This window comes from Lontra canadensis, unplaced genomic scaffold, assembly GCF_010015895.1.
Source record: "Lontra canadensis isolate GAN:19392208 unplaced genomic scaffold, GSC_riverotter_1.0 scaffold84, whole genome shotgun sequence".
NCBI lineage: Eukaryota > Metazoa > Chordata > Mammalia > Carnivora > Mustelidae > Lontra > Lontra canadensis.
The window spans coordinates 5,913,201-5,936,793 of NW_022631078.1; the positions used below are offsets into that span (position 1 = coordinate 5,913,201).

Genomic DNA, 23,593 nt, shown 5'->3' on the forward strand with positions numbered 1-23,593 from the left:
TCTTTTTGTGCTGAGCCCAGGGGCAACCTCTTCTTGGCTCCTGGCACTTAGTATGCTCTTGCTAAATCTTGTGCAGAACCGACCACCTGTTTGTGTCTAAACCATGGCTGTACCCCGGCAGAAAATGAATCCCTCTGCCTGAACTCTCCAGGTATGGAACTGCTTCTCCGTCCAGAGCAGCTATTCCCAGAGCTGCCTACACAGCCCTGCCAGTGGCTTGATTGGGCCACTTTGAGACTCGCCTGAGCCCAAAGCCCAGATAATTCCTGAGGAGCCTGCAGCAGAGACAGCTGGTCTGGGTAGGAGACTTTTTGCCACTGCAGATGGGGGCTGGCTTGCTCCCAGGAGGGCCCTGGCCAAGAGCATAGGATTGCTTAGAGAAGGGGGTGCTGTGAAACATGGCACCAGGGCCCAGCCAGAGCGGCCCGTCGGCCTTTGTGATACCCTGGAGTTACAATGACACGCTGCCCTGTGATGACGAAGCAGAGGTCCAGACAGCCTGCTGGCAGGAAGAGTGGGCATGTGGCACCCGGGCAATTGCCTCGTTATAGTGTGCGTGCAGTGGGGCACTCGGCTTTGAAGTACCGTCATCACTGTTTGAATTTATTGGCCACACAATGCGCTGTTCAACTCTAGAAGCTGTCATATCCATCAGATTAAACCCTTTTAATAGCAGCTAGATCTTAGGTTATAAGACACCAGATTTATTTAAACTTCAGATAGATTTTGGAAAACCTCTTGGTATAATGGAGAGAACATTACCTTAACAAACTTGTCAAATATTGTCTCCACCATTCATTACGTGGGTGACTGTGGGCAAGTTACTTAACCTCCCAAGCATCAGTTTTCTCAATTAGAGAGGTGAAAGGAATGATAGTGATAATAATTGCTGTCCAGTGACAATTACATTGTAACTTACTATGTCCACCCCTGCATGTCTGGCCTCATTTGACCGTCACTATAATTCTCTGATGTGTATTTCATATTCATCTGTCTTTTATAGATAAGGCCATGGAGGCACAGAGAGGTTAGGTAACTTGTCCACTGTTGCCCAGCTAGTGAGTAATAGGTCTGGGATTGGAGCCTGTGTTCCTGTTCCTTACTATGCTTCTAGACTGTCTTGCAGGGAATTGTGAGAATTCAGTGTGATCACATATGGAGAAGCACCTAGAACAAAGTCTTGCACCTTGCTGGTATAGCGGTGTGGATCCTGCCCCACCCTGCCTAGGCCCTCCAGTGGCAAAGCTGAGGCTTTGGATTCCTGACCACGGTAGTTAGGCAAGCTCCGGATCTCTGGCGGCGTGATCGGAAGGCAGGGTGATGGAAAGGAAGGTGGAGTTCGCTTTCCACCAAGAAGTCAGGGAGTCTCATGTGGCTCTGGACCATGATCTGTGATCCTGAATGTCGCGGGGGGTCCTTCAGCTTCCTCCCTCTACCAAGAGGTTAATCACCCCTTTTCTCTCGCCTGGATTTAGAACATCGCCTCGTGACCCAGCTTTGATCCCTTTCGCTTATTCGTCCTTACTCTCTCCAGCTGACCCTCACTCAGACGGTAACTGAATGAGCTGGTCTGGCCTTGGGGCTTCAGTGGCTGAGGGGACTCAGTCATGGGTGGGGAGGGGGAGACAGTGCCCAACACAAGTGAGCCATGGGGGAGGCTGGGGGTGGAGTCAGGGCTCCAGGGTGGATCACTGGTCCTGCGGGGTAGGTAGGGCAGGCTGGCGCCTGGCGAGCCCAGAGATGCAGGGATTCTGCCTGCGTTCGCGTGTTCTCCTACCTGTGCTCCTACCTGTGCTCTGTCTCTCTTCAAGGGATGAGGAGGAGTAAGGTTGTCAGTCTGTTGGTCTAAAACATGAACTGTTCTCCAGAAAGCTCTTTGAGCTCTTCAGTAAGATGTTGAGAAGGTGCAGTTGTTAATGTGAAACACACATACACATGCATGTAACATATGTGTATATAGACGTTATTATTGATTTTTCTCTCACCTCAAGGGAACTTTTGCGACTGCGCTGTACCAAAGCAGTGATGGGAATGCAAGTTGTGGGATGGAGATGGCTCGCTTATTACAAAAACCACAACAATGTGCTTTTCTTTTATAGGTTTGTCTAGGATTTTGAGCATCTGAAGTTGACCTCTGCCATAAGCATTTGCTGCTGCTCCCTCACCGCCTGGAGAGATGTCTGTCGCTTACGATGATTCCGCTGGAGTAGAAGTATCCAGCGATAGCTTCTGGGAGGTAATGCCCGCGCTTGCTTCCTCATGAACGCAGAGGCCAGGCTGATGGTGCCTGACAGACCTGGCTTCTCTTGGCCAGAATTGCGGGGGGAAAGGGAGGCAGAGATCAGCAGACCCCAAGCAGGCCAGGTCTCTGTGGTCAGATCCAGATGGTGGCAGGTATGGCTAAGCTATCGCGCGGGTGGTGAATTTACCTGGCAAGGAAAGAGTGATAAAGAGACCAGAGGTTGGGGCGCCTGGGTGGCTCAGATGGTTAAGCATCTGCCTTCAGCTGAGGTCATGATCCCAGGATCCTGGGATCAAGCCCTGCACTGGGCTCCCTTCTCAGTGGGGAGTCTGTTTCCCCCTCTCCCTCTGCCATTCCATCCTCTTGTGCTCTCTGGCTCAAGCCCTCTGTCAAATAAATAAATAAAATCTTAAAAAGAGAGGGAGAGAGGCTAGAGGTTCTTGTCAGGGTCTTACCAGTCTGTCTGTTCTCAGATCTTCCTTCTCCTGCTTAGCCGTGACATGACTTGGTGCTGCGCGCACTCATTACTGGGCTCGGCCGTAGAGGCAGTGTTACTGCCGACTTGTGTGTGGAAAAGCGGATGGTGGTGATGTGACCTCATGCTGGACAGTGCAGGCAGGTGGCCAGAGGGCCGACCCACTGCCCTTGAGCCTGTCAGAACATCTTCCTATGAGTCTACACCCTTGAGGAACTCCTTTCCTGGTTTGATATTGGGAGGGGGGGGTTTGTCCTAGAAGTCACTTTCCCTGAGCCCACTTTTTCCTCCTTGCTGCTTAAAGGAAAGTCCATTTTCTTGTGGCAAAACCTCTGGAACTTGCCAGGCAGCTGGGGGCTTAGTGGAAGGAGCACGGGCTTTATAGTTGAAAAGATCTGGGTTCTGATCCCAGCTGTTCCATTGCTAGCTGTGTGACTTTAGGCAAGTGGCTTGACTGATCTGAGCCTCAGGTTTTCATCTCTAAAGGGAGATGATACTGGCCTTCAAGGGAAACTGCAGGATAAAACAAGAGTATATGTATCAGCACCCACGTAGGTGCTTTCCTGAACCCAGTCGCTCAAGCGGTGCATGAGATGGGGAGGATGCCAGGGGTTTCTGGGGACTGGCACAAGCTAGTTTTATAGACTTCTTTAATTGATTAGGTGTATAATTTTATCTGAGACCAAATACCATGTGATATTATTGTCTAAGAGAGACAGTGATCACAGGTGCCCAGTTTTTAAAAAGATGGGCAAGGAACTCAAAATCCTACTAACACTCTATGGGGTGCCTGTGTGGCTCAGTTGGTTAGGCATCCGACTCTTGATTTTGGCTCAGGTCATGATCTTGGTGTCGTGAGATGGAGCCCTGTGTCGGTCTCTGCTCAGCGCAGGAGAGATTTTCTCTCTCTCTCTCATAAATCTTTAAAAAATTCTGTTAACACTTTTCTTAAAATTGGGCAGAAGGTCATTATCAACTGTTAGCTGAATAGTTCATTTTATTAAAAGTATGTGTTTCATGAGCAGCTACTATGTGCCAGGTCCTTTAAGGCACCAATGGGAAATGGGACAGCTCCGCTGGTAGCAGCCTTCCTGGTGGGTATCCAGGCCAGAGCTCAAATTTCAGTAGCCAGAGAGGTACATCTGCCCCGGGAAACATTTCACAGAATGCAACAAAAGTGACAATAGAATCACAGTTGAGTCCCAGCCACCTGCAGCAGCAGCTCCCTGTCATTGTTAGGCGCATTCTCATGGCACCGGGGCAGGGGTGGTGGTGGTGAGATGCCCGGAGCTGTTACAAGATATAGTTCGGAGGTGCCTCTGGGACGGTGCTGAAACTCGGGACTGCCTCTCAGCTCTGCGTGCAGGTCCAGGTTCACGGGCAGGACCCACCTTGCTTGCTTGCCCCCAGAGAGCCTGTGGCCTTGCTGGCATTGCAGAAGCACCTGGGGAGCCGGCAAGGGCTATGCAGAGCTTTCCTGGCGGTTCCTGGGAGGCTGGTCTTTGGAATAGCAGGTCCTTGCTGGTTTCAACACCGAGCCCAAACTAGATAGTATCCTTTAGAGCTGTGGGGGACCTTTGTATCTGCGGTGACGTTACCCTCGGTACTAATCAGTACCCGCCTTGAGCTAGATGGCGGTGCAGAGACGGGCGCACCCAGCGGAGATTGTGAGCTATAGGCCAGGGAGGCAGCCGGACAAGTTCAGATGCGTCCTTTGGAGCCGGATGGCCTGGACTTGAGTCCCTGCCTTGGGGGCGGAGGGGGCACTTTGGGCAAGTTACTTATTTTTCTTTGCCTCAATTCCTAATCTGAAAAGTGGGGGTAAAAATGGTACCTATATCTTGGTGTCGTGAGGGTTTCACAAGGAAGGCACATGTGTAAAGTGGTGTAGGGTGTCGGGGCAGGTGCGGGCTGGGAGCTCTGTCCCTCTGATGCGGGAGCCGGGGGTCATCTGCCTCTACAGGGTGCACTTGGGAGCATCGTTTGAATTACCCAGTTGAGGGCAGCAGCCGCTCTGGAGAAGTTCGGCAGCTAACTGCAGGGCTGCTACAGAAGTCTTTAGCTGCTGCTTTAAAAAAAAGCAGAAGTTGCCGGCATATATTAAATGAAGCAGCTTTAACAAGTCCTGTCGCTGATTTAAGCTCTCAGGCTCCCTGTTAAATTCTTAGCGGCGATAATATCAGTGGACAAGAACATCTCCTTTGGCTGAGGAATGCTAAGGCAATGGTTTATTTTCTAGTCAGGCCCCGCTCATCTTGGGACGCTCTCTCTGAAATGACCCTTCATCTTGGAGAGATCAGCGTGCTGACGTCCTCCCCTCCCCGCGGGCTGTCCACTGAACCGAGGAGCTGTTCCTCGGGGTGAGCCCATCCCATTCAGCTGTAGCGACGCGGCTGCGTGCCGCCAGCCCCGTATCTCTCCAGGCTGCCAGCAGGGTCACTCTTTCCCCCAGGAGGTGTCTTCTCACTGAGGTGACCCTCAGACCAGTACAGATCTACAGAAAGCCTTGTGGTCTCAAGGTGGAAAAGTTGTTGGGCTTAGTTTTACTCCTTTCCACTGAAAGGTACTCACTGGAGTGGGTCATTCCAGAATCCTCTTCTGCATGCTGGCTATGTGCCTGCACAGGCCGGACATGACCCTGTGCACCAGCAGCTTTCGGCTGTGACATCTCGAGGGAAGCTTACATGGGAGGAGACCGACACTAGACGGATCGTTGTGTGGAGTGCTGTAGGATTTGCTGGGGGGCACAGCAGGAAGTGGGCTCCCACTGGGGGCGGGGCAGGAGAATGCGTTGGAAGATGAGTGGGATTGGTACTCACTAAGCACTCATGTGTTTGCTAGATGAATGAGTGAGCAAGTCCTGGGAGGAGAGAGCACCCACAGGGACTAATACCTAATGGAAGTATTTGTAGATATTCGGAGGGGATTTCTGTATTACCCAACACTTACAGTGAGCCATTTAGAAAAGGGGAGCGGGGGAACTGCGTGGCTCAGTGGGTTAAAGCCTCTGCCTTCAGCTCAGGTCATGATCTCAGGGTCCTGGGATCAAGCCCCACATTGGGCTCTCTGCTCATTGGGGAGCCTGCTTCCCCCTCTCTCTCTGCCTGCCTCTCTGCCTACTTGTGATCTCTGTCTGTCAAATAAATAAATAAAATATTTCTTTTAAAAAAGTGTGGGGGAGCGGGCTCTTGAGTCCCGCAGTGAAGCCTCCTGGAGGAGAGAGGACGATGGCCTCCATGGCAGGGTGGGGGTAGTCAGTGGGGCCAAGCCACAGTCTGCCTCTGAGCGTCATGACGTTCAGAGGAGAAGGACGTGCTGCCCGGCATCACCAGAGAAGGCGTGTGGGGTAGTTAGGGCTGGACTTTGAGATGGGATGGCATTCCGAGTTGGAGCAAGTCTGGAAGCCAGAATGAGCACACCCTTGCAGAGGGCTGTTTTGGAGGCCAGAAGTCCTATGGGATTGGACAGGATGGGGCCAAGGGGAGGCTGTTCCCCACGTGGGTGGCTTCTTCAGCAAGCTGGAGCCTGGCATGTCCTCCTCGCAGGCTTCCCGGTGTGGGGTAGGGCAGCTCAGTTACTGCTGGCGAATCTTCTGGCTCACCTCAGGAGCCTAAGGGCCCTCCTACTGTGTCCTCAGTTTCTAGGTCCTGCGTCTGGGTCTTCTCATAGGCCATGGGGCTGGTGGGGAGTGAGAGAGCCTAGGCTGCAGGTTGTGGGCCTTTTCAAGTGTCACCAGGCCTTCCTAGGAGAGCCTGGCCTCCTCCACATTCAGCGGGCTCTGGACACACAATGGCGGGTTTGTCACCAGCAGGCCTGCCGCTGCCTGAGTCTCCAAGGGCTCAGTAGCCACCAGGCTGGGAAGACAAACTGCTAATTTCGGGAACTGGGTCCTGAGTCTGCCTCGTCCCGGAGGCAGGGGTTCTGCTCAGCTGTCAGCCATCTGTGCGGTTAGCGCTCAGATCTCCCCAGAGAAGCCAGGCCGGGCTGACCTGTACTGCGTCCTCTGTGGGCACAAAGAGCCTTTGAGGAGGAGAGTATTTGGGGATGAAGAGGACATAAATATCTTGCTGGAAATGTTCTAAGAATGTTAGCCTGCAGGAGGTGCCTGTGACTTCGGTATTTACCATCTTCTTCAGAGAAGCCTCTCCCTGCAGCTTCCTCTCCGACTGTGGAGACAGTGTCACACGGGCACATCCCCACATGGACTGGCCTGCACTGCTCCCATCCCTCTGGGACAGTTGCAAAGGTGACGTATTTAGAAGATGCTGCTGCCCTGTGTAGGTGGGTTCCATGGAGCCTGATTTGGCACCCGCCGTGGTCCAGACCCACAGCTGAGTCCTGGGGTCCCGAGACGAGTATGTAGTCTTGAGGCCCCAGAGCCAACATTTGCCGCGTCAGGCAGTTACAGGGCAGCAAGGACGAGGGGACACATCAGGCGCGAGGCAAGAAATTGCCCTGCCTCCATTTGTTCTCCGGCCACCCCCCGCTTAGACAGACCCAGACAGAGTCCCCCCGCCCCTACCCCTATGTGACGGCCGGTTCGTGGGTGTATCAGCTTGGTTGTAATCCCCGCTGTGCTTGGGCAGAGCTCCCAGCAGGCTGGTGGCATGCCTCGATTTCCCTGACGTTTCTCAAGGAACCACTAATTCATTCTTTCAGGCAAACCAGCATTTGCTGTGTCACGACCGGGCATTGGGGCACTGGCCTCCTCTGTGCCGTGTTCAGTCTGTTCTCTACCCGGGGCCCGGGCAGCTCATCCAGAGAAGCAGGCCTGTATGACTCCTTGCCCTGGCTGGGAAGCTCTTTCTCCATCAGCTGCAGAGTAAAACCACACTCTGTAGCATAACGAAGGCATAAGCATGTGTTGGCGGCTGCTGGGCCACCTGGTCCTTCCCGAGGAGCGCTGCCCTGGGTGGCTCTTCTAGGTGCCTGTCCGCAGAGAGCTGCCTCCCTTCCTGGTTGTCTTTCCTCCAACCTGATCTCCATTCCTCTCCCAGCTCCTCCTCCAGGCAGCCTTCCTGACCCCTTCTGGCAGGCTTAGGCGGGCTTCCCGCCTGCCCATCCAGTGTGTTTGCTTCTCCCTCTGGGCTCTGAACAACCTGAGGGCAAGGACATGATTTCTGTCCCCCCACAACCCCTCTGTCCCACGCATGGGTGTGCTCTGATAAGTCATGAGACTGTGTGCACGTAAGCTATATGCTCATGGTCTGTGTACTTCTAACACGGTGACAATGGCCAGCATGTATCGCTCCGTGCCAGAACCCCACTCTGGCTTATATGGTGCTCTCGAGCCCTGCAGCTGCCTTCTGAGATGGTGATCTCCATTTCACAGGGAGGGAAACTGAGGCTCGGGTGGTTTGCTGGTGCCCAGCTTCGCATCAACAGTAGGTGGTGGAACTGGGATTCAGGCCCTCTTGCTTCAGCTCGCAGGAGCTCTCCTGAGCTCTCCTCCCAGGAGCTCCTCAGAGGAGAGAAATGTTCTTTTGCTCTGACTGCCACACATTAATGCTTCCGCTTCGGTGTGAAGTCACGCCCTGTCTCTGGGGTCAGACCCGGGGACACCGTTGGCTAGTGTATGAATGACACCGAGGGCTCAGAGAAGTGAGATAGCCTTCCCCGTTTCCTAGGCGATGACATGGCCTTGCAGGTTTCCCCTCCCCGAGATGGTTGCCAGAATCGACCACCCGCACGTGGCCAGGGTCCCCTGATTCCTGAGCCTGAGGGGCATGCGGCCTCCTCACTGAGTTTGCTTCTCGGCCCCGCACGCTCACGTTGCCTGCCTGGGAACAGACAGAGCTGGGTGAGTCCGGCAGCCTCTCAACTTGGGGCCGGCTTGTTCCTCCCCTGTCTAAATGCCAGAAAAAGAGCCGTTCCTTGAGAGAATTGTTTTGCTGTCAAGCTTTTCCTCTGAAGATAAATTATTTTCTCATTTGATTTCAGTGATGTCAAATTAACTTAAGTCATGTAAGATAAAACATTTTCCTTTTCTACTTAGTAAACAAGTAGAATTACACAGTTTTGGAGCTGGTGGGCTCTTGAGTGCTTAATTAGACTGTGTTGGCTTAGCTCCATGGAGACATTTGTATACAGATGTTTGGGGCTGGCGCCGAGGGACCCAGGTATGGAGATGGGGTGAGGGAGCTCCTGGTCCCATTGTGTGGTGTGTGTGCGCGTTTGGGAGGGGGCTGCTAACAGGAATCACTGAAAGTTGACCCAGGGGTTCAGATGCAGGGGACTCAGGGAGACGTGGGGCACTGTGAAAGCAGTTTGGGGAGGGGATGGATGGTCATGGAAGGAAGGGGCCATTACCTAGAGGAAGTACTTGTCCCACTTTTCCAGTCTGGCAGTTTCCCCACCAGGTAATTTGGCTTTGTGTCCCAGGGGTTCGCCTGATGGCAGACACCTGTCCCTGCCTCCTTTCCCTGTTGGAGTTTCTGCCGAGAGCTGCCAGTCTTGAGCAAGCCCTTACTTAGAAACCTAGGGAGACCATCTCCCCAGCCTGTCAGCGGCAGCTCTTACGGCCATAGGGTGCCACACGTGCAGCGCCCGCCTGGAGGGTGAGGGAGAATCAGAGAGGGTGTGACCTGGTTGCTCAGCAGCCGTGTCCTCCGGCTGTTCCCTGGGCACTTGGCTGAAGGACGAGCGTTGTGCCCCGGAGACGGTGAGCTCCAGGGTGGAGTCTTAGGGGTGACAGGGAGGGTGTGTGCTGCGCTCGCGGACAAGTCCAGGGGTGTCACTGGGCCTCTGCTGCCATCTGAGCAGTATGTACCGAGGGCGCAGAGCTCCGTGAACCCCGCCAAGCACTCTCAGAGAGGAGTCCACTTCTAAGATAACTGTGTCTCAGCATCTCCATCCTCTCCACTCTATGTGTTCTGCCTTTGGAGCTAGATCTGCAAACGGGGATTTCTGGGTCTCTGTGTCTTCCTTTTTCATTTGAACATTTAAAGATCGATGATGCCATTAATGTTGCAAGTTGTTGAAGTCTAGGATTTGTGCTTTAAAACTGTCACGTAGCACCGGGTGCCTTTGTGGGGTGAGGAGCCTCCTTTTCTTCACCCTCCTACGTGATGAGTAGTTCCAGCACCAGATGGCGGGCCCGTCAGCAAGGGGAGTGAGAGCTTAATGCTGGAGCTGGGACTGGAGTGAGGCCTCCGGGACAGTGGCAGGACTGGGGCTGGGCAGAGTCCGCCGGAGCACAGACCAGTGAACACCAGCAGGCCAGCCAGGAACTGGGTCTGTAACCCTCTGAGAGCCCAGCCAGGAAGAGAGTATTACTGCCCTTTGAGGATGGCGAGCCCAGTGAGGTCGGGGCTGGTCCATGTAGTGGTTCCGGGGAGCGCCAAGGTGCAGAGCTCCTAGACCCTCTGTCCCAGGGCAGGGCAAGTTGGGAGCCCAGAGGGCGGGTGAGCTGGAAGGCAAAGGGGAGAAGTAAGTGAAGTGGAATCCTATAGAAACGAGGACTGCCAGAGCACAGTCTGAAAGCAAGGCCTGGACTTGGTTTTTCAAAGATCCTCCTTATTCCCCTGTGTGCTTTCAAGCACACAGCACATCTCACAACCCTAAAATCCCTGGTGACCCCATTTGAGAAGGAAAGCTCAGAGTAGGGGTCGGGATAGGCTGAGATAGGAGGCCCTGCTGGCCCCTGGGGGATGCCCTGCCGGTGTGTGCGGGATGTGGCATCTGTCCTGTGCCTCTCGAGGAACATGGGTGGAGAAGTGGTGACAGTGACAGGCCCGCGCCAGGAGCCCTCCCGGCCTGCCTGGGACATGGGTAGACTTGGGGATAAACTAACTCGGATCCCGGATTTGACAGCAAGCCTTGTCAGCATAAATGAAGCAGCTGCTGGTTTGTGCCCACACAGCTCTTTCCAGCTTGGCAGAAGCATTAGCTAGCTGCTCGTTTGTCATGTGTGGCGCTGCTCTCTGATGGCGCTCCCGGAGTTGATGCTTTCTGGCTTTTGTGAGGAGAGCTGGATTGATCCGCTGGATTAAGAACTTGGTAAATAAAGGCTCATGAGTCACTTCGTTGCACATGCCTCCAGCTGAGCATGGAGCAGTCTCCTGGTCCACCCCCCGCCGTGTACCCGGATCGGGAATCCGGCTCCCAGCACTGTTCTGACACTGAGACGACACCATGGGGCGCCCTCTGCGTGCCTGGCGTGGAGGATGGAGGAGAATGAAGGCACAGCCCTTTCCCTCACCCCACTGTTAGCACATTTAGGCGTGCAACCGCAGATGTTCGTACAAGAGTAACGGGAGGGTTGAGCTGAGGGGAAGCTTCCCAAGGGGGTGGGATCTCGTCTAGCTCATGCTCCGTGGGCCTTGGTTTCCTGCCGCAAGCCTCCAGAAAGCAGCCTTGCCCCTCAGAGTCCCCTTTTACTCCTACCACAAACATCATTTGCTTCCAGCAGTCCTGACCAGCCAGAGGGTTCCTTCCAGAACTTGTTGCCGTTGTAATTGGGTTGTTTATCTGACCATAAAGTCCCAGGAAGGTGGGGACCACACGGTTTGTTCACCATTACCCCTCGTCCCTCACACAGTCCTTGGCACATGGTTAGGTGTTCTTACACACTGGTGCGTGGCGGGGGCGGGGCCAGGCTCTCAAAAATTGAGTTATGAGGGCTTCAGGGGGCAGCCAGCCTGCTGGTAGCAGTGACAGACTCTTCAGGTAGAAATCCTGGAATTACAAAGGGCCCTAGGAGATCATCTAATCCTGTCCCCTCTCTTCATTTGTCTCCCGGTGGACACGATGGAGAGATGGCCAGGTCTGGTTAAGTGGTGCCTGAGCTGGGCTAAGAGCACGCCCGCTGGGACGAAACCCACCCCAGCCCAGTGTGTTTAGTCCTTGTGAAATCAGTTCTGCCTCCAGCTTACGGCCGAAGGAACGGAATGGTGGCGGGAGAGACAAGAGTACAAGGTCATTTATGTGGGGGCAGGGCCAGATCTTTGCCTCTCCCTCCTAAGAGGTGACCTTACGGGGGTGGGGGGGGGCGCTGAGGGACTCAAAACAGATAACAGAAACTCACTTAGCCAATCTGGTTGCCATCTGCAGGACTGCCATTAAGGTATCCCAGAAGTGTCATCTTTCATCCTTGTCTTTCAGAAGAGCTGGTTGAGAATATCCTGGAGCCTCTCAGTGTACTTTATCAGCTTTGGGTAAAACATTGGACTCTGACACTGTGGACTTGCCAGGAGGGAGGGACAACACCAAGGGCTTTTCCTTCTGTCCAGTCAGTACAGCACAGCTGCCTCACCCTTGAACCTGCCTCTCCAGAACACGGAAGGTGCTGTTGTGCTGCTTCAGCCTTCAGGGTCACAGGTTAAAGGGCATGAGCCTTCTGAGAGTGAAATCAAGGTCGTCTTTGGCAAGTGGTCTTAGGAGTTTACAGGTTTGGGGTTTCTGACATGATCCTCAGTGGCACACAGTGGAATCAGGAGCCGGGCCTATACATTACTTTTCAGTCTTGAACTTCGCCTGTGGCCTTTCCTGGGGCCCAAGGGGCTGGTTGGAAGCACACACATCACCTGACGACCCATGGAGTCTTGGCTTTATCCTGTCTGTTCTTGGCCTGAGGAAGGTTCTGGAAGGTGGGCTCTGCCTTTTTCTGGCTGCGTGATCATGGGTGACTTTGTACCTTTTAAACCTCAGTTTCATTTCCTGTAAAATGGCAACACTAATAGTAGCCAGTGCTGGGGATTGTCACAGGATTAAATGAGGTGGCCCACGAAGAGCTATTAGCACACTGCCTTGCAGAGTGTAAGCATGCTCTATTATGATGCTCCTGCTGATGAAGACCAGCGCACGGTGCCTGTGGCTGGAGGTTTGCAGTCCAGCTGGGGCGGGGGCTACCATACATGACTGTGACCCATGTGGGACATGCTGTGGCTGCGGGCCATGGGAACAGTGTGTGGAAGGGCCCTCGTGGCCCCCCGGTGGACCGGCAAGCAAGAGCCTGTGGTGGGGAATTGGTCCCGACTGTCTGCCAGTGTGGGTGATCCAGGCGCTCCCTCTTGGTGGTCCAGCGGGGACAGCGGGCATCAGAGAAGCCTCCATGGGGAAGACAAGCCAAGCCTTAGTAGAGAACTGGAACTGGGACAGGTAGGACGGGACTCAGCCACCCATGCCCTTCACCATCTCTCTCCCTGCCTTCGACACTAGTCCCTTTCCTAGTGATAGGACTTGTGTTGGCCCCGGCTCTTGTAAACTCTGTAGCCTTGCTTTGTGTACAACTGTTCTTAATTCCCAGCGAGGCCGTCACGGTCCCTGCTGTTCTGTTTGTTTCTCCGCTCCTGGTAAGATCTGTGCAGGTTGCGGTGTCTACACCTAGTCCTGCGGTTCTTGCTACTTGCCTCCACGTTGGTATGCCCCTGCCCCCCCACTTTCACCCACACATTCCCCAGGGAGGAGACTCCTGCATGCCCACGGCCCAAGAGAACATTTCTGTGGGGCTCTGACTCAGGGACAAGATTGCTGGGTCCTCAGAGGGCATGTGTGTGCTTAGTGACTTAACTACCGCCTGCTCTTTCCCAGGCCCGCTCCAGGCTGTTTTCCACCAGTGTGTACAGCGAGCGTCCTGTGTGCCCCTCTGCCCCACACTTGGCGTTTCCCACCCCTGGCTTTGCCAGGCTGCAGGAGTGAAGAGAAGAGGCTTGTGATCGTGGGCGCCCCCTAGTCGCACGAGGGGGAGCCCCCTGCTGCTGTGAGCCCCTCAGACTTCGCTTCTCTCTGAGGTCGCCCTAATCAGACGCTTTGCCCAGCTTCCCTCAGGGCCCGACTTTCTCATGTGGCTCTATGGGACCTCCTGGCGCATCCCAGTTTAGCCTCTTGTCCGTTTACACAGAACAGGTTGGGAAGTAGTGTTTGCAGTCTGTTCGTTTTGTCCGTGCTGGGGATTTCTGAACAGAAACCCTTAATATTTGATGTAATAAAATTCATTTATACACACAGCACATGTGTATCTAAGTATTTGTAGAGCTTTGACTAGACATTTTAAGGATCCTGCCTGGCCCTAAGTCACACTGATAGTCACCTACGTTTTCTTCTGGTCACTGTCTTGTCCTCCCTTAAGTTTTTATTGAGCACCAGCCGTGTGGCAGAGCCAGTGGGAGGCAGTGGAGAAAGAGTGGTGGCTGAGGAAGGCGAAGGTCCACACCTTCTTTTTTTTTAATATATTATTTATTTATTTGAGAGAGAGAGAGAACGAGAGCCAGCACAAGCAGAAGAGCAGAGGGAGAGGGGGAAGCGGACTCCCCACTGAGCAGAGAGCCCAACGTGGGGCTCGATCCCCGGACCCTGGGATCATGACCTGAGCTGAAGGAAGACGCTTAACCGACTAAGCCACCCAGGTGCCCCGAAGGCCCACACCTTCTTAGGGCAAAGAGTTGGATGGTATCTGGGCTCGATGTCCTGTTCCCCGCAGGCTCTGGTCCACACAGCACGAAGGGAGGCCATCTGGGGGTGTGGACGCGGGGGCTGGCTAGGGGGACAGGCTGTTCCGGGCACAGACCGCTGCTCCCACACTCTGTTGTGCTGCCGGTCGGCAGGGAGACAGCCAGAACTTCACTGGGGTCCCGGGGGCCGGCGGGCGGCGTCCGTTGGGATGGTTGGGGGTGTTGAAATGAGCCATGGGCAGGCAGGAAGAAGCCACGGGGAGGGGACTGTGAGCTCTGGGGCAGCTCTGCCTGGTTCCATTCTCACATGGGCCACTGGTTTCGCTCTGGGATTTCGGCTGTAATCAGGTAATCTGTGCGTGTGATGGGTCTGGTGGTCAGCGACCGGAGGGGAGAGTACAAAGGACCGACTCAGGGGCGCCTGGGTGGCTCAGTGCGTTGAGCGTCTTCAGCTCAGGTCACGATCCCGGGGTCCTGGGATCGAGCCCTGCTTCGTGCTTCCAGCTTTAGGGGGGGCCTGCTTCTCCCTCTCTCTCTGCCCCTCCCCCTCACCTGTGTGTGCTCGCGCTCTCTCTCAAAATAAATAAAATCTTTAAAAAAAAGAAGAAGAAACGGGGGGGATGATGGGTGGGAGACTCAAGAGGAGCTGCAGGTTCACTTTCCGAGTCACCTACCTGGGATCCCCAGAGGTCTCATTCAGTAGCTTCCAGAGCCTCCAGCCTTCCTGTTGCCTCTGGCCACTGTGTACCACAGAAGGGAGTCGGCCAAGCTAAGTAGCCCCCAGAGTCAGAGAGGCAGGCATTCTCCCCTGTCCTTGTGAAAGGGGTTCCAGAGTGTTTACACGCAGAGGATAGGGGAGGAACTGGTACGACCTGTTTGAGCAGTCCCTGGGGCGAGACGGCTGTAATTATACTCCTGCTGGGCTTTAGACAGAAGCCACAGTCTCTCTTCTGGTTCCGGATTATGCAGATGTTTCTGCACAAGGTTTGCTGCAACTCTAGCCCCAGACGACTCCTCGCTGACTGGAAATCGAGGCGTGTCCCACACTGGATTCTCCGTGCCTGGGGTGGAGGAAAACCAGAAGAATGACTGGGGCCAGACTTAAAGAAAGGGAGAGGTAGGAGCCTGGAGGAGGGCAGGCTGCTAGGGGGCCATAGGCCCCTGGGTGGGGAATTGTGTCGTTGGAGAGAAGATAGAGTGATTCAGATTCCTGGGAGGACGGCAGAGCTTGGGGGTTGGGAGGAGTGTGCCTCCCATCCCCCCGGGGAAGTGGGGGCAGGAGAGTGGCTTCTGGAGAACTCTAGAAGCATGGTGGTTCTGCTCTTTCCCAAGCCCCGTCTGCGAAGACTACAGCCCCTGAGGTGCCTGCAAAGGTACCTTGGTAGTCCTGCGAAGTCTACAGCCCCTGGGCACTGACTGGGATCCTGCTACCTCTGTCCGGCTCCTACCTGCCACCTGGAGGACAGAACGGTCCTTTTTCCACCTTTCCCACTCTCTCTCCCCCACTGCCATGGCCCCAGGCTGAGGAGGCCATTCTCACTCCTTCCTCCAGAAGCTTCACCCTCCTGAACCCCAGCAGTCCCCGAATATGGCACCCTTCAGGATGACCTTGAGATGTCTCACTATCTGACACGCTCCCACCTCCAGCTGCACCTGACACCCCCCCTCCCACCCCGTCTAAGTTGCTAGTCATTCCCTCGCATCCCATGATCCCTGCTCCATGCCTCCTGATTGCACACCTGAGTCCCAGTGCTGGTACATCTTTTCACCAACACTGTTCTCTTGCTGGAGACCTTTATCTCTCCTCACCTTCAGCCTGGCCAGCTTCCTACTTGTCCTTGAAAATGAAGTTTGGTTGTTGCCTCCAGTACACCTTCCCCAGCTCCTCCTCCTCCCTCTGGTTGAGCAGTCCCCGAGGGAGAAGAGGGTGTCCCAGCCCTACACCCAGACGTCTGTGTGTTGAGGTCTTTAGTATCTTGGTATCAGAGGGAGTGAGCCTGAATTTCAAGGAAGTTGGGAACATAGCTAGCTTCACACCTGGCTTTTAAAATGGACATTTTGTGGGACGCCTGGGTGGCTCAGTTGGTTAAGCAGCTGCCTTCGGCTCAGGTCATGATCCCAGCGTCCTGGGATCGAGTCCCACATCGGGCTCCTTGCTCGTCAGGGAGCCTGCTTCTCCCTCTGCCTCTGCCTGCCATTCTGTCTGCCTGTGCTCTCTCTCTCTCCCTCTCTCTCTCTGACAAATAAATAAAATGGGCATTTTGTGAATAAATCAATTGATAATAAGGTTTGGAAGAAATCTCATGTATTTTTTAAATTCTACATCAAGTTCTTTGCCATTTGGCCACCTCAGAACAAACTAGTGTTTTAAAAAAACAAGAGAGAAACTTAAATTATAAAACCGATAAGACAGAAATAGCTAACCATATAGGTCCTCACTTTAACATGCGACCCGTTTGTCCTGTATTTGAAAATGAACTCCCCTTGCATTTTAAAAAACCAGTCATCATCATACCTCAGTTTATAAAATGTATTTTAAAAAAAAGAGAACACACCACCGCAGAAGACAGATGGGTGACAGGACCAAGAAAAGACGCTCAACATCGCTGGGCATTAGGGAAGTGCAAATTAAAATCTCAGGGAGATAATTGCTGCATACTAACGTGGCAAAATACTGAACAAACCAGCCTGACGGTACCAAGTGCTAGGGAGAGTGCGTACCCGTTGGGACCCTCGTGCGCTGCCGTGAGGAGTACAGAACGTGCAGAATCCCCAGACGCTTGGGGTACGAGTCTGTCGATTCCTTATAAAGTTAGACATAGACTTACTGTACAACACTTCCACTCCTGAGTATTTGCCCAAAAGAAATGAGGACCTACGTCTGTGCAAAGACCTGTCTGTGAATGTTTATGGCTTTTTTTTTTTTTCTTCCATAATTGCCCCAAGCTGGGAACAACCCCAGTGTCCTCTAGCAGGTGACAAGGCAAACGAATGACGGTATATGCATTCAGTAGGGTACCTCTTAGCAATGAAAAGGAGTAAACTGTGGACACAGACAGTAACGCAGACCATAACCGGATCGGTCTCAAAAGCCAGACCACATCTTGTGCGATCCACATACCCTGGACAGCCTGGTCAGCAGTGCTGGGCCAGAAGAGCTCCTTCCAGCTGGACTAAGAATCAAATTGACATAACGGGAGAAAATATAACTTAATTCGTATATGTGTGGAATCTGCACAGATACGGCATATTCCAAAGACAGGCAAAATGAGGTACATACGTCATCCTGAACTTGGGAGGAGTGGGTAGGGGTCTGGGACTTCAAAGGGAAAGAATGTGATTCACAGGAAGATAAAAAAGAGTAAATGTTTAGGAAACGTGAATGTTTGCTGGGCCCCTCAGAAACAATGGGACACGGAGGACGTTGATCAGATAGGCCTTGCTGGGTTCCGCCCTGTCCCCCAAGCCTAGTTCAGAGTATAATGTAGTTCTCTATGGTGGCAGCTCTCTTCCCGGAGCAAGTCCTCTATCTAGATTCTTTGTAGGCAGCTGCGGGGGAGGTAAAGAATCAGAATCTGAGGGTATGATTGTTTTTTAACTCAAAATAATCTTCATGCCAAAGTGGCCTGTCTGGGGGCGGCCTGCCGCTGGCCCCTACAAGGGACACAGATCATCAGCGTTTGCGGGGCTGTGTGGGGCAGAGACTGACTGCAGGGGGGTGCGGGGAACGTGGTGGCAGATGGAAGTGTCTGCCCCTGGATATGGTGATGGTTACCCACAGGGTTCATCCGTACTCACCTAGCGGAGCCCTGTGAAGGGTGAATGTGACGTATGTGGATTATATTTCAGCTTAGAGAAACAGCTGTCAGTCGTTCTGCTGTTAAGACGACTGCCGGTGCCTTGTCCAGGGCAGCGGGAAGGCCTCACTGCTCTGTCACTGGGCAGTCTGTGGAGGTGAGACAGTGGTGTGTGTCCCTGTGTGTGCACTAAACGGATGGCCGGCCTGCACCCGCACGGAGCCTTTTCACCCAGCAAAGCTCAGTGGGGCGGACGATGCTGGAGTGTCTTGAGCACTCCCTTCTCCCCTTGGCCTCAGTGGTCACAGTGGCAGCATTTAAACCTAAACTCATGCTTCTGGAAACATCCTGCCTGTATTCCTTGTTGCTTCTCAGATTTTAAGGGTTTGTCCTTTAAACATGAACAGCAACTAAGGTACGCGCCGAAGGTCGTAGGGACAGGTGTCTTTTTAGGAGTTAACCTTTTTCTTTTCCCTAAATCTTTTTACAAGGGTTTTGAAAAGCAGAGAAGTGGGCAGGTTTCTGGAGAGCCAGCGTATTGTGATCGTGATTACCAGTGTGGAGATTGTTGGTGACAGTGAGCTGAAAGTCAGCTCTGGCTCATGGTGTCCTGTCTACTGTTACATCTCAGTCAAGCTGTGATGAGCTTAGCCCTTCTTGCCACCAGCGCAGCAGCAGGGTTTTGTTTTGTAGGTTACTTGTTTTCATCCTGCTGTAAATTTCAAAAATAACAGCAAGGCCCCATTTTAAGGGAAGTGAGCACACGGTGTCACTTCCAGCTGGTTGTGAAATGTTTGCTTTTGGGGGCCCCTGGGTGGCTCAGTTGGTTAAGCCACCGACTTTGATTTCAGCCCAGGTCATGATCTCAGTGTGGTGAGATCGAGCCCCATGTTGCCAGTGTCCATGCTCAGTGGGGTGTCTGCTTGAGAGCCTCTCTCCCTCTCCCTCTGTGCCCCCCGCCCCGACTCGTGCTCTCTCAAAAATAAATAAATAAAAATGGGGAAAAAAGTGCTTGCTTTTGCCTTGCCAAGAAAGGGGCTGCCGAAGGATAGAGTGGAGGGGTCTGTGTGTTGGTGAGGAGCAGCAGCCTGTGGCCACGCACTGGCCAGGACGACAACTGACATGGGCTCGCAGGGCTGTTCAGGCTGTCCAGCAGGCAGGAGACCACCGCTCGGGGCCACTTTGCTTCCAGGGGTCCTCGCTGTTCCCAGGGGAGCAGGGTTCTCTCTGGCCTCAGGGACAGCCCTTCCTGAAGGAGCTAGGACCCCTTCTCCCCCACTGCCCGTCTCCTTGTGGGGCCCCTGTGTTCTGTCCCTCTGCGAAGTCTTCCCCACCACACCCTTCATGTGGTTAACTCAGCTCAGAATGGGAGAAACAGGTAGTTTGCAGTGTTCAAAAGTTGGAGTTAGCAGGCTGTGCCGTTGGTCTCTGCAGCCTGCCCGGGGGAGTAGACCGTCCCCTTCTCTGGAGAAGTGGGAACTAGTCCTCCCTGTTCTCCAGGAGCTTTCCAACTGAGTCCAAACAGAGATGAAGTAGGAGAGTGATCACCCGGGCAGAGAGCTTTAGAAACAGTAAAACTGATCAGGGTTGTTGAAGATTTTTGAAGACGGGGAAAGAAACGGTTGAAATAGAACAGATCTTTTTCCTGCCACTTTTCCTCGCGGTCGGGCTCTCCTGCCACACCGACTGCAGAAAGAATGAAACATATTGAACACTTTTGATTCTCACCCCAAAGTAGCCACTAATGTTTTGTTAATTATTCTTTATGTATTTGATAGATGAGCTAGTTTCTCTTTTCACACGTGAGAGAAAGCCGTCAAAACTCACCATGACCCTTGGCAGAGCAGGTAAACACACTGTCCTCCCTGGAACCATGCGAACCACTGCCCTCAGCGGCAGCCCAGCCCCTGCTGCTGCAGGATCCGGGGAACCATGTCGTTCTCCAGGCCTTGCTGTTCTCCTCTTAAGATGGGGACAGTCAGTCCTGCTCATTAAGGCAGGGCAATATTTGGAGGTGTAAGACACCGGCTGTGGTGCCTGGCACACACTGGGTGCTCCTTAGTGGGAAATAGCATTTATTGCTCTAATCGGGAAGTAATAATAATCTAGCGCGGGACGCCATTAATGCGGAAGGCAGGGGCGCCTGGGTGGCTCAGTGGGTTAAAGCCTCTGCCTTTAGCTCAGGTCATGATCCCAGGGTCCTGGGTCCCGCCTTGGGCTCTTTTACAGGGAGCCTGCGTCTCCCTCTGCTGCTGTTCCCCCTGCTTGTGCGTGTATGTGCTCGCTCGCTCTCTGGCAAATAAATAATCATTTTAATCTGAGTTACTGAATTCTTTTTTTCTCTTAAATCTCTAGTGAGACCTCACTTATTCCGGGGAGCTGTCCCTGCGCCTCAGTTTTCACAATATGCCTTTTGGGCACCCTCGGCCCTTCACTTCCCTCTATCACAGCCCTCCCTGGGCTTGTCTGTCTCCTTCCCTGACCCACGGGTCAGAGTGTGGACACTGGCCATATGGTTATTAAGCTCCAAATTTTAGTGTTGCTGCTTGTAATAAAACTGGGGCGCTTGTCCTCCAACAGGATGCCTTTCGAGTGGGAGAGGGGAGCCCAGCTAGCATGGAGGCTGTTTGTCCAGCCGTGAGCGTCAGGCTGCCTCACTCCCAGGAGGGGCCCCTGGCCTCACAGCGTGGTTCTGTCTCCTAGGTCGGGAATTACAAGCGGACCGTGAAGCGGATCGACGATGGCCACCGTCTATGCAGCGACCTCATGAACTGCCTGCACGAGCGGGCGCGCATCGAGAAGGCGTACGCACAGCAGCTCACAGAGTGGGCGCGGCGCTGGAGGCAGCTCGTGGAGAAAGGTAGGGAGGCCGCCACCTGGGATATCTCTGCCCAGGAGCTCTGGGCAGACCTCACAGGATCAGGGCAGGGGTGCATCTATAGCTCTAGGGGGCTGTGATTCACATGGGGGAGCGGCAGGGTGCCGTCATCCAGCAGCACAGGCTGTGCAGGCTTTCTTTCTCTTTCTCTGTGGCATGGGGCCCCTCTGCAGACAGCTCCAGGGTCTCCCATCACAGCCCTTGTCAACCCATGGGACATGCTACCCTTCCCCGTCTAACTCAGAACAGCTCCTTCAGGGCCCAGGTTTGAGTAAAGTGGCTATCACGTCAGAGGCCTTGCTGTTACACACTGTGGGTTCCAACACGGAGAGTTACCTGTAAGCCGGACTGTGTAGCCCATCAGGTAAGGCTAGACGGTGACACCCAGCAGGCTTTCTCATTCTGAATCGTGACAGGGATAACAAGAGGTGTTGTGTGGTACAGGCTTCACCCCCACTCCCTCATTAGCAAAACACTCAGAAGATTCTGGAGCTTAGTAACAGAGTGCTGCTGTGGGTCTGGATTGTGCTCAGAACGCACTTCCCAGCAGTAAACCGGGGGCTTGATGGATTATGGGGTTTTCTGAGACAGAAGCCGGATAGTGGGACTTTCTCAGGGTGTGCTGTGGGCCAGGCCTTTCCACCGTGATGGCTGACCTCGGAAGATGGGGAACCGTCTGGCTGAACGGTCGTAGAGGGGCAGGGCCCCAGGCAGCTGTAGCTGGGTCTGGACTGGCTGCTCATCTGTCCCCTGTTGCTGAAACAAGTCATCCGTGGGGCCTGCCACAGTGCCTTGGTTCAGGGTAGGTGTCGGGGAGCGAGGTGGCCACGCACGGGTGAGGAGTAGCCAGGGGGGGGCCAGCACCCTCAGTAAACCGTAACTGTCGTTGTTTGATTTCCACCTGTTAGGACCCAGCTGCCAGCTTGGTCCCTTGTGTTTATTCAGAACTTGAGGTTCACAGAGCACCCATGCCCCCTTACCTTGTGGATCCCACCACTGTGTTACAGACCAAGGCGGGAGAGGGAGCTGCTCATTTTATAGACACAGGGGATTCGAAGTTCAGAAGGGCTCACCTTCCACTGTCATCTCGAGATCCCTCCAGTGCCTCTCTGTGTCATTCCCCAGCTTGAACAGTGACTGTCCCCTGGGGGAGCCTAGAGGCAGGACCTGGGTCTTCCCGTTTTCATCCTCAGATGCTCTCATGGCCTCTCCTCCCTCTCTCTCTGCCCTGCCACCCCACCCCTCAACAAAACGACAGGCCAGATGAGGAGCTTCCTTCCTGAGCACAGTGTTTGCGGTGACCACTGTCTAGAGATTTCCATCTGGCCAGAGCAGGTTCCTGCCTCCAACTCTCCTTCCTCTCCCCAAGACAGAGCTTCCATTCTGCGGAGGAGACAGCCCCGTCTGACAGGCAGCTCTTGCAGTTTGCTCTGAGCCACGCTCTGTTTCCCCAGGGGAGTGAATGGGAGAGGAGCCGAGGAGTCCTCCGCGGGGCAGGGCGGGGTGGGCTGCCAGAGCACCTGAGCCGGAGAGCTCCCCTCACTTCAGAGGCCCCTCCTTCTCCAGCCAGCCTTGAGCAAAATCAAACTTCCAAGATGCAGAAACTGAAGTTTTTAAAAAGCTTAGTGACTTTAAAAAAAGGAAATATGTGTAATTCCCTAATTGTCGTAACAAAAGAATGGTTGAGTGGATCCAGCTTCAGTTCCTTATTCTTTCTTCATCCCAGACTGAAAAAGGAACAGCCACTGAGAGCGAACTACCTGAGAGAACCAAAAGGAAACCTCCCGGCCCCCCGCAGCCAGGCTGCTGGCCCAGAATCCCGTCCTCCCCTCTGAGAGAGTTTAACGGACAGGATCCCCATCAGGGCCTGTCTGGGAGCCCTGGTGCCCAGTAACCACCAGCTTCTCTCTTGTGCCAGGGCCCCAGTATGGGACGCTGGAGAAAGCCTGGACAGCGCTCATGTCCGAGGCGGAGAAGGTGAGCGAGCTGCACTTGGAGGTGAAGGCCTCTTTGATGAACGAGGACTTCGAGAAGATCAAGAACTGGCAGAAGGAGGCCTTTCACAAGCAGATGATGGGAGGCTTCAAGGAGACCAAAGAAGCCGAGGACGGCTTTCGGAAGGCGCAGAAGCCCTGGGCCAAGAAGCTGAAAGAGGTGCCTCCCTCCTGCGGGCTGCTCCCTGCCCAGCGTGACCCTGTGCTTCGTGGCTAGACCCTCTGAGTGCTTTCTGCCCGGGATGCTAACAGCGGTAGAGATGAGGCCACCCGTCGGGCCAGTAGCCCATCGTGGCTAGTATTAACCCGAGCTCAACACACGAAAGTGCCTTTGGGCTAGTAGAAAGTGTTAATTTAAAATTTGTCTTTCTTTTATATATTTTTTTCTTTGAAATTTGCAAATAATACCATTACAGGTTTTTCAAAAAGTAGCAACCAAAGCCACTGAGTCTCATCCAGCCTTGGCTAGCTGGAGGCTCTCCTACCCGCAGCCCCGGCCCACAGGTGCACCCTTCCCCCCCCCCCCCCCCCCCCCCCGCCGGCCCCCCCCCACCCCCAGGCCGACTTGCTGCTTCCTCATGCCTCCACTCGCTGGCTTTTCTCAGGAGCCGCCCCATCTCCCTCCCCCTCATATTCCTCCTCCTCAGAATCACCCGGAACAGACCTCCATCTTTGGGTTGTAACGACAGGCTTTCCTTCTTTTTTCCGTGTCTTGGCATTTGCCATGTCTCTTTTCTTTTGCTTCTTGTCCGTGGCCTCATTTATAACTACTGCCCTCTCACCCCCTCATGAGATTACGGGTACAGAACTCATCTTT

The 23,593-nt window shown here is 53.9% G+C and overlaps 1 protein-coding gene across 6 annotated transcripts in view; it reads left to right on the forward strand.

Moving 5' to 3' along the window:
* PACSIN2 (protein kinase C and casein kinase substrate in neurons 2) overlaps nucleotides 1-23,593 on the forward strand; it is a 129,943-nt gene that overhangs the window by 89,527 nt on the left and 16,823 nt on the right. For all 6 annotated transcript variants that reach the window (XM_032882839.1, XM_032882835.1, XM_032882838.1 and 3 more), the window contains exons 2-4: nucleotides 2,100-2,236; nucleotides 20,608-20,764; nucleotides 22,701-22,936. In XM_032882839.1, coding sequence (XP_032738730.1) covers nucleotides 2,177-2,236; nucleotides 20,608-20,764; nucleotides 22,701-22,936 — 453 coding nt within the window. In that variant the 5' untranslated portion in view covers nucleotides 2,100-2,176. The remainder of the gene's footprint in view (nucleotides 1-2,099; nucleotides 2,237-20,607; nucleotides 20,765-22,700; nucleotides 22,937-23,593) is intronic.